General features: G+C 36.9%; 1 protein-coding gene across 1 annotated transcript; it reads left to right on the top strand.

Annotated features, from left to right (window-relative positions):
- The first annotated feature begins 4,147 nt into the window (after positions 1–4,147).
- LOC136069908 (protein NUCLEOLAR FACTOR 1-like) lies at positions 4,148–13,492 on the top strand. The gene is made up of 4 exons (XM_065779021.1): positions 4,148–4,286; positions 4,467–4,583; positions 4,801–4,936; positions 13,097–13,492. Exons 1-4 carry the CDS (start codon positions 4,259–4,261, stop codon positions 13,269–13,271), a joined length of 456 nt encoding a protein of 151 aa, XP_065635093.1. The 5' UTR covers positions 4,148–4,258; the 3' UTR covers positions 13,272–13,492.
- Positions 13,493–17,597: the final 4,105 nt, after the last annotated feature.

Below are 17,597 nucleotides of genomic sequence, written 5' to 3'. Positions count from 1 at the left end.
TAAATTTTTTTTACTTACCATGGCCAAGTCCCTATTCAGTCCGAGGAAGACTTTGTGCTGCCTCAGAGACCTGAGGTCAGCCATATCCTTGGGCATTAGCAAGAATTGTTCCACTACGTCTACAATGTACCTAGTTGTGCCTCGTTGGAAGTCTCGGATAGAGGCATCATTAAGAAGGGGAGCTTCATCCAGCTCTATGCGGGGGGCCCAAACGGAGGCTACAGCTTGTTGGTCAACCCTTTTTTCTCCCTCACTGGCTGACCTCGTCTACATCCCCCTGGGCTGCTTAGCCCCCCTTTGGAGCTCGGTCTCTTGGGGAGGTTGGTTCTTCCCAACTTCCACCACTTCCTTCCTCTTCTCTTCCCTCTTCCTTTTTTGGTCGACAGGGTCGGCTCGGGTAGATTGAGCTGGTGGAGGAGTGGGAAGCCGAGTCTGGGCTACCTTCCTAGGTGTTTTTTCGCCAGGTTGGGACTCAAGTAGCTCTTGGAGGGTTGATCTTTGCTTACATTGGATTCCCATTTTTTTAGGAACAGTGATGTCTTCTTGGTGGTTGTCTGCTTGAACCAGGGAAGGGTGGCTAAGATTGCCAACCTGAGGCTCAGGAGATAATGGCTGGTTGAAGACAGCAAACTCGTCTTCAAAGTTAGTCAACTCCACCACTCCTTTATCTTCTTCCTCTTCCTTTTCCTTGACAATTGGCTATATTGAAGTGGCCTCCTTGACAACGTGTTGTGAGGGTGAGGCTACCCTTGGTATTCCCTCTGGGATAGGTGTGGTGGCAAGAGTGCCTTCTGGTATTGGTCCGGTGACGAGGAAGCCTGGAGTGGTAACGCTAATATGGTGCAACTGAGGATCTTTCGCTTTAATAGCGCATTTAAGCACTTAGAAACTTTTGGATATTGGAGTGTAGCCCAATATCAAGTGAGCTACCTTAAGTTGGTCGTTTGGGTGGACAAAGACCTTGGCCTTCAGGATCTTGTCCAAGCTCTTTTATGAGGTTGAAGTCAGGCACAGCAGCGTGTGGATCTGCAAAACCATCAAGAAAGACAGAAAGACATCATTAGCAACATGCAAATCAAAGGAGATTTTAGGTATAAACAAAAGTAAAAAAAAGAAAAGGGTGATAACTTTGAAATTGTGAATCTAAACCTAGAGCCTCCCTTGGTTTCCTCTCTCTCGTCGAACAAGGGAGGCCATCGTACCACTCCCTTGATAGGATCAAAAAGTCTTTTTTCAGGCTTTTATTAGAGTTAGGAAGGCATTGAATGAGCCTAACCTTAGGGTACCTAGATTTTAGGTAGTACCCCTATCCGGTTAGGTGGTGAAGGTTGTAAATCCAGTTTCTATCGTGGTGGGTAAGGTTTAAGCCCATTCTCTCGTTTAGGGCATCTACACAGCCTAATATTCTAAACATATTGGGGGCACATTGGGTGGGCGCTAACCTATAGGCCCTAAGATAATCCTTAGTGAGTGTGCCCATAAGGATTCTCATCCCCCCTTCTACGAAGGCGATCATTGGGATTACTACCTCTCCCTCCCGCCTTTCTTCAAACCACTGCCCTTCTTTACAATATCTAATGCCTACTTTGGGAGGGTTCCTATATTGAGCTCTGAAACTCTTTAAACCCTCCTTAGAATCTACCAAGCTTTTGAATCTACCTATTCTTAGGAGGGAGTTGGAGGTATTGAAAAGATAATAAGAAAGAAGAGGAGCCGAGGAGGAAAATACACCAAGAAAAGAAAATTATTTGAAAAGATAAAGTGAAAAGATTTATAAAGACTTACAAAAAGAAGAAAAGTATCCTCGGACGGGCTTTTGGTACTTGTAAAGGCATGAGTGAGTTGGGGAGGTTTGCAAATTTAGTGTATGTGCGTTGAAATGGAATGAATGCTAAAGTGAGATAAGGGATTGATTTGAGAAGTATTTATATCAAAGAGAGAGTTAGAAGCGGGAAAATTCCCGCTCGGTACCCAACAAAAACATCAGCCGTTGGATTTGCATCACGTCGTAGAATGTGGGGGACATGGAGCCGTAAAAATTTAATGAAGGAGCATCTTGAATGCTAAACCATCAGGAGCATGCCTTGGGCAGTTAAAAAGGCGTCTTCATAGGTAGAGGTGGGATGCAAAGAGCATAGGGGGCAACTATAGTGACATCGAATCCTCATTTCTTCCTGATGAGCTAGAAAGAAGAATCTCGAGAGGCTATTGTAGAGATATTGGGTCCAGGAGCCCATTATTTATGTATATAATGGGTTTAAAGCCCAAGCCGAGGACTAGAGATCATCCGAGGAATAATAAGCATTATCAAAGGAGTCCATGTTGGTAGATGAAGATGTCGATTTTGGCCATAATGGCACAAGAGGGTAGGCCGAGGACAAATGTCACCTCGGCTAACCAAAGCTGAGGTCTAAGTGGGTGGTCTGCCATTCAGGGGAGCGTTCCAGGAACTTCTATTGGTATGGATAATTATTGCAGAAACGCAGGACAGAGGGGAATACTAAAATATCAAAAGAGAAAGCCGCTATCATCACATTAAATGCTCTACAGCTAACTTTTTGGTTGCATTAATGTGGAGGTGATACCTGAACAGTGGTTTTCAACCTTACAACTACTACATGAAGACTTTGGGAAGGGACTGATGGGATAAGTATTAATACCAATCATCTGGCCAGCACTTGGAGGGTAGAGATGAAAGAGGATAAGAGTATAAAAGAAGAAAGGAGCAATGGGAGAAGGGATTGAGAAACTAAGAGAAAAATACTGTAACATCAAGAACTGATTTTGTAATCAAACCTGAAAGAAATATATAAGAACTGATCTCTTCGGACTGTGCCGAGGACGATTTTATTTAGTATAAACTCGTTTATTCTTCTTCCTTTGTCATCTGAATCTACTCTAGTGTTTGTTTGATTCATTAAAACCCAATTTTCTAACCCACTGTTTATAAATTCATTGTTTAAGCTTATTGGGCCAGAGTCCATCAACCTTTGGGCTAAGGAACTTAAATCTAGTCCTTATAATTGTAATTTGGGATTAATATATTTTTCAATTATAAAAAAACCTAGGAGTGTAATAAAAAAATTATTTCACCCATAAATGCTTAACACTTATCACACCCTTAGGTTTTTTTTTTTTTTTTGTGATTGGAAAATATATTAATCTCAAATTATAATTTATGCAAATTATTAACCTCTATCCAAAAAATAGAAGAGTTTCATGCTCAAGGCTAGTAAATATGATCGAATTTTAATTTATAGAATTTGTTCCACATTGAAAATTAATTTTTTTTTTTATAAAAAAGTATTAATAAAGCTTTTTTTATATAAATAAAAATATACAACATGCATTATTAAGTAGGAGTTTTACAGAAGTTCAATAAAAATTAATAAAAAATTATTTCGTAGTTAAAATATCAGACATTGTCTACACATTAATATGTACATATTCAAGTATGTAAATGAATTGAAATTGTGCCTCTAAGTCACATTTTAAAATTTAAAATCGTGACTTAGATTAATAATTTTCATGCATTTATATGAGTTTTGTTCAAAAATAAATATGAATAACCGTATTAACTTGGTTAAAATGTAAAATTCATTCTATAAATTTCAGTTCTTTAAGTTCAAGATTATTTAATTAAGGTTTTTCATTAATTTTTGCTAAATTTTTTCTTAAAAGAAAAGGAAATATTTGTAATTATCAATTTGATTTTTTTAATTTAAAAATTCAAAAAACTAAAAATTTGTTCAATTAACCACAACATTATCAAAAAATTGGTGAAAAATTTTAATTGAATAAAATTAAAACTTTACCGAGCCAAAATAAATGAAAACAAAATTAAAGAACGGAAATAAATTCAAATAAAATATTAAAGTAAAATTTTGCATTTTAGCTTATTAGCTTCTTCCTACATCTTCACGGAAAAAAAAAAAAAAACCACTTTTTCGGTTCTCCTAAAAAATAGTATAAAAATCCTTCCCCAAAAAAAAGAAAAAAAAAAAATTATATATATATATAAACATCTTCACGGAAAAAAAAAAAAAAACCACTTTTTCGGTTCTCCTAAAAAATAGTATAAAAATCCTTCCCCAAAAAAAAGAAAAAAAAAAAATTATATATATATATATATAAAAGAAAGTTCTCCCGCTAAAACCTTGAAAAGTAGGGTTTTACCTTTTAATTCTCAGTTATCACATCAGTAGCAGTCCAAGCAGCATCGCGCCTCTCTCTCTCTTAGGTTTGTTTTGGGTTTTCAATGGGGAAGCAATTCGGCAAAAATCATGGTTAGCTACTCTCTCCGACTCTTTCTTTTTTAGCTTTACAGCCTCTCTTTATTTGCCCTAATAATCCAAATTATTTTGATTCTAGTTTTCATTTTTTGTAATACACGCTCAACTATTCTCTCTGTATGCTTGTTTAATTTTTTTTTTCTCTGATAAGTTTTATTTTACTGGTTTAACTAGGATTGAAGCGATCCAAAGCGCCCTCCAGCTCAGAAAGTAAACATGTAATTAAGAATCGCCGTGTCGAGCAAAAGCTTGCTCGTACTCGTACTCGTAGCCCCTCGCCAAGTCCCTCAGGCATGTTAATCATTTTTTTTTAATTAATACATTGTGTACGTTTTATTAATTCAATCAATTTTTTGATTTTTGATAATAAATTATGGATTATGAGAATGTTTAATAAAACTGTCTATTGAAGTTATTGTGAATTATTGAGGAAATTTTAAAAATTGGATTAGGTAATATATGTTTTGGTACTAGAATGAATGTTTTTGGATCAAACTTTTTATTACAGGGGTGCCGACGGAGGAGCAATCTAGTGGTGCGGCTTCTGAAGAAGAAGTGATTCATAGAGAAGCATCGATGTATGATAAATTATTGATGTCGTTGCGGTCATGTAGCAAATTAGTTGACACTGCATATAAGAAGAGGTAATGGTTTTTCGTGTACTGGGTTTGTTTGTTTGTTTTTTTTTTTAAATGTAGTTGAGAAACAAGGGAGATCAATAGTTTTTTTAATTGTAAAAGCTAGTGTAAGAATGCTATATGCTTACGGTTTTTAAGCCTGATATTTGATTTCATGTGATTTTATCTTGTGATTTAATGGTGTCACATTCTTTTTAGCGTGGTGTGATGATGAGTTGTTTGCTCTGATTGGATGTAAGATACTCGTGCAAGTGTCATTAAGATGCAAAGATCTCTCATTGTTTGATATGACAATTCTCTTAGTCTTGTGAAACTTGTTTACAAAAATAACATTCATGTTTTGAGAATCCAACTAACTGGCAAATAATTACACTTTCAGCTATCCTTTTTTTTTTTTTTTTTCCCCATCCATTGTCCCCACACTTGTGTCTATGCTTAGTGTCACATATTTATTTATAGCCAGTCCCAAGCCTGGGAAAAGGAGGAGTGTTGCGGTAGGCAAATTCACATAGGTGTTGTTACGATATGGGGGGTTTGGCATGGTTTTTGAGGAGTTTTACATAAGAGAGCATGTGGTCCACTTCTATAAGTCTTTGTACCAAGAAATAGACAGCTAGACCTTCAGTTGACGTGTTACATTTTGCTAAAATCAAATAGACTAAAAGAAATTTACTTGAGAGGAAGTTTGAAAGGAAATGATTATTCTAGTATTGGAGGAGTTAAGGAGGAGATAAAACCCTAGGGTTGTATGGTTTCACCATGGTTTTCTTTCAACAGTGTTGGCGGGTTGTTGAAGTGGATGTTATGGCATTTTTTGAGGAGTTTCATGAGCATTGTCAATTTAAAAAATCACTCAATGCTTCTTTTAGCTCTCTCCTCTTTGCTTGGAGAAATTGGTTTGGAAAGCGCTTGTCAACCGCATGGAATATGGTCCCAGCATTTTTGATGTGGTTGGTTTGAAAGGAACATAATACAAGCATCTTTGAAGACAAGGAGAGACCCTTAGACCTCTTAAAGGTTCTTCTCTTTGGTACTTTGTTTCAGTGGGCGCGTGTTTGGGTTTTACGAATTGTATTTCAATTTCTGAATTCTTACACTCTGTTAACTTAAGTTTTTGAGCTTCTTGTATTTTTTTTCTTGATTAGAATGTTCACCATCATGAACATGATGTTCAGCTTGTTGCATAAAAGTTTTATTACCTATTAAAAAAAAGGAAAAATCCCTCAATGCTTCTTTTATTGCACTAATTCCCAAGAAAAACATTCCTATCAATATTGGGAATTTTCAGCCTATTTGTTTAGGTTGGGAGTGTTTATAAATTGTAATAGGCAAAGGTGTTGGCAAATGGAATGAAAATAGTACTTGACAAACTAACTTCTGAGTTACAAAATGCATTGATGGATTGTAGGAAAATTTTGGACTTGATATCCTGGGTGTGATTTGCAAATTGGATATTAAGAAAGCATATGATTCTGTTAATTGGGTGACTCTACTTTATTTGATGGAAAGGAGATAGGATTTAGTGAGAAATAGAGATGCTGGATTTGTAGTGCATTTTTGCAATTTGATTCTCAGTTTTAGGGATTATTTGGGGTTCGCTTATTTTGCCGAAACTAAAAACTTTTTACTGAAAATACTACAGATAAAGGTAAAAGTTAGCTGAAATAGTACAGTGAAACTCATGAATAGTACCAAAAATAATCTCAATAATAAAATAAGCTGACAAAGTTAAGCCATGCCAAGCGGACACTTAGTGAACAGATCCCTTTTTGGCTTCTTTAGTATTTCGAGGGTTCTTAAACGTGGTGACCCTTTATCCCGTTACTCTTTATTTTGGTTATGGGGGTCTTGAACAGGATGTTTAAGAGAACAGAGCAGGGCAGCTACATTAGTGGCTTTAGGGTGGGAACTACAGCTGAAATAGGGCTTTGTGTCGCTCACCTTTTATTTGCTTGTGAAGCTATTTTATTTTGTGATTCAAATGCCTAACAAATGCTTTATATCAAAATGGCACTGACGTGTTTTGAAGCTGTTATAGAATTAAAGGTGAACTTGAGTAAGAGTGAGACGGTGTAGGGAGGTTGGCAATATGGTGGAACTTGCTAGTATCTTATGTTTTAAGATTGGGAATCTGTCGATGACTTATTTTGGAATGTCCTTGATGGGATTCTTCAAAGTGAAAATGGTTTAGAATCCAATTCTAGGAAAAAATGGTTTGCAGTTTATTTAGACGAAAGAAATTATACTGGTCTAAGGGGGAAAGGATAACATTGCTGAAGAGTAAAATTTTGAGCTTTCCTACATACTCTCTCTCGTTGTTTACCATCCCTACTTGTGTGGCAAACAAATTGGATAGATCACTGAGAAAATGTTTGTGAGATTGTTTGGGAGAGGAGTTCAAATACCATTTGGTGAGTGAGAAATATAATTTGCCTGTCTATTTTTACTGGTGGGTTGGGTGTAAGGAAGACATGGACCTTTAATCAGGCTTTTTTTAGGGAATGACTTTGGCGTTTTGGGTTGAAAGATAACACTTTTATGGAGATGTAATAGGTTCAAAGTATAGGGAGGAATTGGGTGGGTGAACTTTAAAACTTGTTTGAGGGACTAATGTTTATAGTCTGTGGAAAAGCATTAGAGTGGGCTAGGATAGGTTTTTACACTATGTGCGCTTAGATGTAGGAGATGGTGATCAAGAAATGGTTTTGGTGTGACACCTGGTATGGGGATCATTCTTTGAAGGTGTTGTTTCTTGACTTGTTTACATGTTCCACAACTATAGATGCCTCTGTTTGTTCTGTGATGATTAGTCAGATTGATGGGGAGATGCAAAGGTAGAATTTTAGTTTTCAAAGAGATTTTAATGATTAGGAGTTGGACTTGGTGAATGCTTTTATTTATCTTCTTTACTCTAATACCCCTAGGAGAGAGGTTTTTGATAGACTGAGTTGGAGGTTTAAAGGGGGTGGTAAGTTTAATGTTTGCTCTTACAACAATGCCTTGTGGGTTACTTGTTTAGTATTTTTCCCATGAAAGAGTTGGGGTTACTCGTTAGGGTGCAGCCTAGTGGTTGGAGGCCTGGGATGAGCTGTAGATCCAGACATCTTGGGTTCCATCCCCACTAGGAGTTCCCCTGGATAACTTGTTATATAGTTCTAGCGGGTAGGATCATGAAAACTTAAGGTGAAAATCTCACATGTGAAAATCCTATCAATAGAGGTTACACATTAGTAGGATGGTGTGTATGTGTAATGGGGAGGTGGTGGATCATTTACTATTACATTGTATTGTTGCTTGGGATTTGTGGAGTTCTTTTTTTAGGTATTTCGGGATTAACTGAGTGCAACTAGAAAGGTCATTGACCTTTCTTTGTTGGAGGAATTGGGTTGAATATATCGAACTTGGTTCCTTATGTTTGATGTGGGCATTGTGGAGGGAACAAAATAATCGTGCTTTTGAGGATACAAAAAGTTTGGTGATTCAGTTTATAACTTTGTTTAGTATATCCTTGTTTAATTGGTCTTGTTCTTGGGTTTTACCTATTGTAATTCCCTATCTGAATTTCAAGAGTTGCTACACTTTTTTTTTTTGATAAGTAAGAATGATATATATACGAAAGGCTACTCAATGCATAAAGAACATAGAGCAAACCTAGAAAATACAAGAGAAGAACATAAAAGAAAACCAAACAACAGAAAAACTACAAAAGAGAAACGGAGCAAAGAAAAGAAGGGAGGGAATCACTAGACGTGAGTTCCCACGCCTGAGACCAATCAAAAAGAGTTCCACTAAAAGAAGCAAGCATCTAATCACTGGAGCTATCCAAATCCTCAAAAGTCCTCCGATTCTGTTCCTTCCAAATACACCATAGGTTGCACAACGGGATTAAGTTCCAAATTTGAGACGAATGTTTCCCAGCCAATTCCATCAGCCAAAGAGCAAGTCTGGAATCGATTTAGGTATAACCCAAGACAAGCCAAAAGTTATAAAGACAAAGCTCCATAACTGATAAGCCATCTCACAATGAAGAAGTAAGTGGTCAACTCTCTCCACAATGACGACACATAATGCACCAATCCACAAAAACCAATCTCCTTAATCTCAAGTTATCTCCCGTTAGGATCTTATTCCAAGCTACACACCAAACAAAAAAAGAAACTCACCTAGGGGCCAATGCTCCCCAAATAGCTTTCCAAGGAAAGACAGTTGAGGGAGAATCCCTTAATTTGTTATAAATTGACCAAATGTCAAAAACCCCATTAGACTTCAATTTCCATCTCATTCGGTCTCCAACATCCATAGGAGGAGTATTGGTTACCAATATACGAAGAAAATGCAGCCCTTCATACATCTCCCAATCATTAAAATCTCTAATAAAACGAACATTCCAAATTCTTCTCTCCTCTGCCCCCTGCCTTAGCAAAGAAGCTTCAACAGAAACCTTCTTATCAATGGCAATACCATACAACCTTGGAAAAGCCAGTAGAAAGGGTTGATCCCCATACCACCTATCTTGCCAAAACATCACTCTATTCCCCAACCCAACAACAAACTGACAATTTTTGCTGAAATCCTCCCATCCCATGCGAATACCTCTCCACAAACCACACCAATGAGCTCCCCTCCCCAGCTTTGAGGTCCATCCCCCCCACTCTTCCCTATATTTTGAAGCTACCACCCTCCTCCATAACCGATCCTCTTTTTTTCCAAACCGCCACAACCATTTTCCTAATAAGGCCTTATTAAAGGTGGTAAGTTTCCTTATCCCCAAGCTACCATTGGCTATAGGCGCACAAACTTTATCCCATCCTACCAAATGAATCTTGCTATCACCCTAAAGAAAATCCCTTTGCAACTTTTCAATTTTTTTAGCCACATGAGTAGGAATTGTGAATAACGAAAGAAAGTACTTCGGAAGACTAGATAGTGTACTCTTGAGTAACATCAAACGACCCCCTTTAGACAAGTACAACTTCTTCCACCCAGCTAATTTCCATTCAATTTTTTCCAAGATTGGATTCCAAATTGAAGGGGAATTATGTGAAGCCCCCAAAGGCATGCCAAGATACAACATAGGCAAAGTTCCAACTCTGCAGCCCAAAATTTCAGCCAGGGCATGCACATCAACAACCTCCCCTATTGGAACCATTTCACTTTTATGCACATTGACCTTCAAACCTGTTACCGCCTAAAAACTAAGTAACAACAACCAAATATGAAGAATTTGCTTTACATTTGCATCACAAAATAGGATAGTATCGTTTGCAAACAAAAGATGTGAAACACGTTCCCCTCCATCCCTTGTACCCTCAAGATTAAAACCACGGATCAAACAAGCTCCCTCCACTCTTCTCAACATCCTACTAAACACCATTATGATCAGAAACAGCAAAGGAGATAGCGGATCACCTTGTCTTAAACTCCTTGAAATACCAAAGAAATCAGTTGGAGACCTATTAATCAAAACAGAGAACTGAATTGTGGATATGCAAGTACGGATCCACTTTCACCACTTCACTCCAAAACCCATCCTATTTAACAAATACAGCAAAGCCTCCCAATTCATATGATCATAGGCTTTTTCCATATCGGGCTTACAAATGACTCCGGGAACCCTGCTCTTCTTTCGGCTATCCACACACTCATTCGCAATAAGAACTGAGTCAAGGATTTGTCTCCCACCCACAAAGCTATTCTGATTCTTAGAAATCAACCGATCTAAAACCACTCTCAAACGATTTGCTAAGACCTTAACCGGGATTTTATACACACTTCCCACCAAGCTAATAGGACGAAAATCTGTAATATTAGAGGCATCATTCTTTTTAGGAATTAATGCAATGAAGGTAGCATTAAGGGATTTTTTGAACTTACAATCTTGGAAACACTCCTCAAAGACCGTCAAGACATCTCTCTCCACTACCCTCCAACAATGATGATAGAATGCCATAGTAAATCCATTCCGACCTGGAGCTTTGTCCCCCTCCAAATCACTTACAACTTGAAGTATCTCCTCTCTCTCAAACTTCCTTTCAAGCCAAACCCTCTCCATATTTCCAATACGATCAAATTCCAAACCATCCACGATAGGCCTCCACCCATCAGCGGAATTTTTTATGGGGCGGTTTGGGTGATGAACCTAAATTGCATTTGGTTAAATGGGCTACTGTATGCACTCCTATTTCTTCAGGTGGTTTAGGCATAAGGAAGATAAGACTTTTCAATATAGCTCTTCTTGGGAAGTGGTTTTGGAGATTTGGGTCTGAGAAGGATGCCCTTTGGAGGTAAGTGATAGAGCTGAAGTATGGATGTCTTTGGGGGGGATGGTGCACCAGACCTGTTAAGGGTACCTTCGGAGTTGGGTTATGGAAGTGTATCAGTCAGGGTTGGCCTTCTTTCTCTCGCCATATTCTGTATGATATTGGTGATGGGTCTAGGGTGAAGTTTTGGCTTGACCATTGGTGTGGAGAGCATCCTCTTGCTGTTAGCTACCCTGGCCTATTCAGATTTTGCAGGAATAAGGAGGCTAGTGTGGCTGAGCTCATGAAATCCCCCAATGGTGTCCTTTTTTGGGATGTGAGTTTCTTTAGGGGTGTGCATGTTCGAGAACTAGAGGCTTTATCAAGCTTCATGGAAACCATTTATGGTTCTTCTATTAGGGGGTTTGGTGAGGACAAGATGTGTTGGATTCCTAACAAAGCTAAGGGGTTCTTGGTGAAAGACTACTATAGAATTCTTGCTGGTCCTACTATCTTCGGTTTCTCTTGGAGAAGTATTTGGAAGCAGAAGATTCCCTCTAGAGTAGCTTTCTTTGTTTGGTCTGCTGCCTTAGGGAAATGCTTGACGATTGATAATTTGCGAAAAAGGAAGGTGTGGATTTTGGATTGGTGCTACATGTGCAAGAGTAATGCTAAATCGGTTGACCATCTGTTCCTCCATTGCCCCGTTGCTATGGATCTCTGGTCTATGGTTTTGGGTTTATTTGGAGTATCTTGGGTTATGCCCCTTACTGTTTTGGGGCTGTTAGGGTGTTGGCAAGGCAGCTTTGGTCGTCATCGAAATGGTTATATATGGTCCATCATTCCTCATGGCTTAATGTGGTGTCTTTGGAGGGAGAGGAATAGTCGTTGTTTCGAAGATTCTGAGAGATCTATTCCAGACCTTAAGCTTTTCTTTTTTAGAACTTTGTTGGATTGGTTGTTTGCTTTGCAAAACAAATCTTTCCCTTCTCTGTTTGTTTTCCTAGATTCTTGCAATTTTTGTGTTTGATCTGTTTGGCTCCTTGTTCACTCCCTGTGTACTAGGGTCTTTCCCTTTTGATATCAATATATCTTATTACTTATCAAAAAAAAAAAAGCCCTCCACCCCTCAGTCTCCTTGTACAAATTTTTATAAAATTGTACAACTTGATTAGTTACCTCGGAAACCTCCTCAAAAACCACCCCATCCACCTCCAAGGTCCTAAGATGATTAAACCTTCTATGAGAGTTAGCCATTTTGTGGAAAAACTTGGTGTTATTATCCCCTTCCTTGATACATAACATCTCAGATTTTTGTCTCCAGGAAATTTCTTCCAAGGAGAGAAGATGTAGCCTTTTGTTGCACTTCTCAAGAGTTGCTACACTTCTGTATATAATATCATTTCTTTGCAATCCTTTTGGCTTCTTTGTGTTCATTAGATATGTACATGTAGCCTTTTGTTTTTGAAAAAAAAGTGTTGGTCACTAATCAAAAAATATTTCTTATTTATTCTTTTACTATTAAATTCTGATAAAAATTCAGATGAAAAAACTTGTACTTCCTCTGGACAAGTAGAACCAAAAGAATAACAGGAAGTTAGATTTTTTTCACTGTTGGAAAGGGAACATCTCATTATACTTATTGTATGCATTTTGTACATCTTTGAGCAATGTAGAGTAATGAATTTTCATTTTATATTTTTTAACCAAGCAGTGTAGCTTTTAAAATTGCTAGTGATGCTATTCCCTCATGGATTAGCTACTTCTATTGAAACACTCATTTTAAATTGGATAATTAATCAGCACTACTAATACTTGTTGCTCTGGCTTCTTGAAACTTTGTGTTAAGTTGAATTATAAGGCTAAACAACAATTTTTTTGAGGAATTTAAAATTTACAGTTATCATGTGCTTCTTTTGTGTAATAGACAAAGACAAGAGGAAGGTAAAAGTGACTCTGAAGTAGATGAAGGTGATGGCTTTGAATCTTTTAGTGTCTCGGTGGAAGATGATAAGGAAGATGGTAAGGAATGTTTCATGGGATTTATAGTTTATTTAGATAACTATCTGAAGGCTTTTTTTTTTTCCTCTATGTCCCAATAGCATATAATATGTTTTTTTGTTTTTTGTTTTTGTTTTTTCTGAAGTTCTGTTTCCTTAAAGGCTTTTGTTAGATGTCTATAATCTATAAGCCTTTTTTGGTGATTGTAGTTTCAATCCATGTTCTCCTAAGTACTGAAAATGCTGATTTTGATGGAAATCAAGATCAACTAACTGAGAGAACTTGAAATAGAATTGCCTTAGAATTAAGAATCAAAATTGGAATTACAGAGAAACTGGAGAAACAGAGTTTATGTCCAGATCTGAAACTAAGATAAAGTTACATAAAAAAAACTGATTCTACTCTTTTTTTGATAAGTAATAAGTTTATTGATATCAAAAAGGGGGAGCACCCTAGTACACAGGGAGCGTACAAGGGGGCAAACAATCAAGAACAAAAATTACAAGAATCTAGGAAATCAAGAACGAAAAACTGATGTCAAAACTGATTCTACTCTTACATAACAAGCCTATTTATAATCTTTAACTAGTAGGAAATAATTATCTAATAGTTAAGCTAGGCAGGTTATCACAACATAAGTCCAAGCTGAAATTAATGAGAACATATGGTAGATCTGATGTCAAAATAAGGGGCTGGCTAGCTGGTTGTTTTGGCTTAAGAGTAGAGGGGGGTTTGGTTGGCTGGCCTAAGGGTAGAGGGTGGCTACATCAGATTTAATTGTTGACTATCAAATTTCTAATCTTGTACATGGGCATGAATAAGCTTCTTTAGGTTATCTTTGGGTTTGTTACCTTCAGTGGTTGTTCACTTAGTTAATTATCCAAAAAGAAAAGGAAAAAGAGTGGTGGTTTGCCAAGTTTGTTTACCATTGGTTGTTTTTCTAGAAGTGTCTCCCCCCCCCCACAAAATCATATATAGTTAAATGACACAGCTATAAGGATGCGATCTAGTTGAAATAAAACAAAACATTATTCTCAAAGACAATGTAAAATTTACAACAAAGATCACATAAAAACTTCAAATTATTTTACACACACATATATATATAGTATGTATGCATGTATATGTAATAAAATTTAATAAAAAGTGCCAATAGGTGATAGTCTCAAAAAATTAAGGAGATCAAAAAAAAATTACCTATCAAAAAAAAAAAAAAAAAAGAAGATCAAAAAAATAAAATCAATGAACAAATAAAGAACACTAAAAACTCAAGATAATGATTAGAATTTTATATACAAGTATAAATAATAGTGTTCTAATAATGATAATAATTTCAAATGATAAACCACGACTTAATAGAAAAATCAGAAAGGCACTTAATGTTAATAGACCTCATGCATTCTGATCCATCAGTAGAAGTCTGACCATTGGCTCTAATATCATGCTCTTGATGTCAGAGGCCTCGTGGTCATCTTCAGTCTCAACATCTTCACTTTGCTCCCCAGGGTCCACCATGTCAGGCTGTTGTAGTGTACTTTCTATAGTATGAAGAGAACTCGTCATCAGTTCAATCCAATCCAATCCAATTCATTAAGATTAAAGATTAAAGGATTTTAAGCATATAAAATGTCAAAATCCTTTTGCAGTTGGAGAAACCATATCGGATCACACAAATAATATACCAACTCCAAAGATCACATATATATTGAAAATACTGTTTCAAAAACTTATCTGAAAAGCATGGCAATTATAAAATTCACTATTTTAGGAAATGGAACCAAGGGTTCAACTAAAAACTTTGGTAAAATCGTGACTTGAAGCCACAATTTCAAGCATGAGTTGGCAGGTTGAGGTGACTGTCTTCTTACTTTATGCCAAATCTAAAATCTCATGATTCCAGTTTTGGGCTGAAATCGTGGGTTCAACTCATGATTTCAGACTTTCAGTTTCACTCAAAAGACACTATGGGGCTGTTTGGATTTCATGTTTTCACTCACCCATAACTCAATTTCCATTACCCATTACTCAAAAATGGTGGTCCCACGTCTAGGATGGTTGTTTGGATTTGTTCTCATTTTCAGTTCTCATCACCCATAACTCACTAAAATGAGTGATGGGTGAGTGAGAATGAAAAAAAAAAATGTGTTTCTAAGTTATGAAAATAGAATGATGATAGAAATATTGTAATTTCACTCAACAAGTGGGGCCCACAGTCAGTGACTTGTCTAATCAGACCACTCTCTTTTTTTCTTTCTTCTCTCTTCTTCCTTCATGGCTGCTCCTCTTCTTTTCTTTCTTTTTTTCTTTCTCTCTTCTTCACTTCACGCTTACTCCTCTTCTTTTCTTCCTCTAACCCGTTTTCTCTACTTCTCATTTGCAACTACAACTGAAAATTTTCTCTCTAGGTTCTCTTCTCTTCTTCTCATCTTCAACCCAAAGGTCCCAAACACCGGCCAAGCCTCCATGGCTAGATCTATCACAACCACCATCAGAGGTGGTCCAACCACAGTCTCTATTTCTTTTCTGTTTTTCCTTGTTTTTTCTTTACCTATGGATGAAAATCTCTCCCTCTATTATTGGTTGTTTGTGGGTTTGGGGATTTGGAAAATGGAATTTTGATTTGGGTATTTGCGGGTTTATGTTTGTATGTTTGTCTCCTTCATTTGTGTGTCCTTCATTTGTGTTTGCTTATGAAGTTTTGTTGATTTTCTGCTTTTTGGCGCTCTTGGATTGTTTTTGTTGATGTGTGTACATGAAGAATCTCTATGTTTATGAGCTGGGTTTGGGTTAGCTTCTTTCTTATGAAGAATGGGGGAGAAAGAAATGAAAAAGGAAGAGGACACTTTCTGAGAAAAATGAAAGAGGAGTAGGGACTGGTGAAAGAGTCCTTCACGGGTTGTGGTTGTTACCATTCTGAATAAACAGTCACGTGGGCTCCACGACTTTTGAGTTAAAGTTGAGATTTTTGAGTTTTTAGAATGAAAACTCAACTAGGTTTAAGGGCCAAACAAAGTTGAGGTATAAGTTGGAGATTTTCAAGTGATACAAATGAGTTTTAGGATGATGAGTTTTAAGTGATGAGTGATGGGATATAACTCACTCACCATCCAAACAAGCCCTATATCACCCTCTGTCACTTTCTCTACTCACCCATGATGTGAGGCACTTCTCAATCTCGATGATTTTCGCCCAGAGTTTAGTTTGGTGGTTTAAGGTGGGGTGTTTGTCCTGCATTTGGTTTGGGAGTGAACTGCTGATTTGAGGGTATTGTGGCCAGGTATGAAGGCAGTTTGGTGGTGCCATTGGTGGCTGTAGGCCAAACCCCAAGTTTTTCATCTGTCTATAAGTTGAGTATAGGTCTAAAATGTTTTAAACCAAAATCGTGACTTGGATTACGTTTTCAACTTGTTAAATTACAAATTCTCCCAAAAGTTTAAGCCGTTAGGAATTGTAAATTTAATCATTTAACCATAATTCTTACACTCCCCTTCACGTGTGGGCTTAAACTCCTCCATAACAACTAGGGCCCAACACATGGAATTTTTAACATTTTAAATGAGAGGTAAAGTGAAGACAAGAATCGAACTTAAGATCTCCTGCTTTGATTTCATGTTAAATTACCAATTCTCCCAAAAACTTAAACTATTAGGAAATTGTGAATTTAACTATAAGTCTAACACAACTCACAATTTCAGACGTGGCACAATTCAGCCAACAACAAGCCATCAAGCTTGCTAAATCAGCTTTCAATCATGAGTTCAAATGCAATTATTTTATGAATTGTTTCAAACACAGTATTTTGTTAAACTTCATTTACTATAATGTACATTCCAGTTGAATGCATCCCCACATGCCTACTGCATAAGTTTTTCTTTTAATAAGCACCCAATGCTTCAGATATTATAAAGTAAAGAGGCCTACCAATAAAATCCAAAAAACATCAGAACTAAGAACTCATCTAATGCGATTAGTTGATAACAAACTGAAAATAATTTCTATAGACACACACACAAGCTAAAAGTAGGCATTGAAAAGGTGTGTTGATTTGACTCATCAGATTAATAAAAAGATGTCAGAAGTGTATTGAATTGGAATTTCATAGCAGAACAAGAGAAGACGTAATTTGCACTTTAGATGGTAAGAATTTTCCAAAATGGACAAAGTTTGAAACAGAGATCGATAGGTGTTACTTTAAAGAGAACTGTTCTATAGATATTTATGGGTTGAAAGAAAGGGTCAGAATGATAGAAAGCTATTTTCAATTGCCGCTTTCAACATGTGTGATTATTAGTCTTTGTGATGGGCTGAGAAGGGGGGAAGATAAATTAGCTGATTTGAGCATTCTTGTCCACAACCCAAATTATGACAATTGAAATCCATTTAGATTGTTCCTTAGGTATAGGTTATACAGAAAAAAGAGGGGGGGG

Source organism: Quercus suber, unplaced genomic scaffold (genome assembly GCF_002906115.3).
Source record: "Quercus suber isolate HL8 unplaced genomic scaffold, Cork oak 2.0 scaffold_11, whole genome shotgun sequence".
Taxonomy (NCBI): Eukaryota; Viridiplantae; Streptophyta; class Magnoliopsida; order Fagales; family Fagaceae; genus Quercus; species Quercus suber.
Note: the sequence above shows the minus strand (reverse complement) of the source record. Positions and strands in the feature narration are given on the sequence as shown.

What these genes read in the sequence shown, in the direction of transcription:
- LOC136069908 (XM_065779021.1), top strand. Translation starts at nt 4,259, where the DNA reads ATGGGGAAGCAATTCGGCAAAAATCATG. An exon ending in GCAATTCGGCAAAAATCATG is followed by an intron (nt 4,287 to 4,466) that starts GTTAGCTACTCT and finishes TGGTTTAACTAG; the next exon opens with GATTGAAGCGATCCAAAGCG. An exon ending in CCCCTCGCCAAGTCCCTCAG is followed by an intron (nt 4,584 to 4,800) that starts GCATGTTAATCA and finishes TTTTTATTACAG; the next exon opens with GGGTGCCGACGGAGGAGCAA.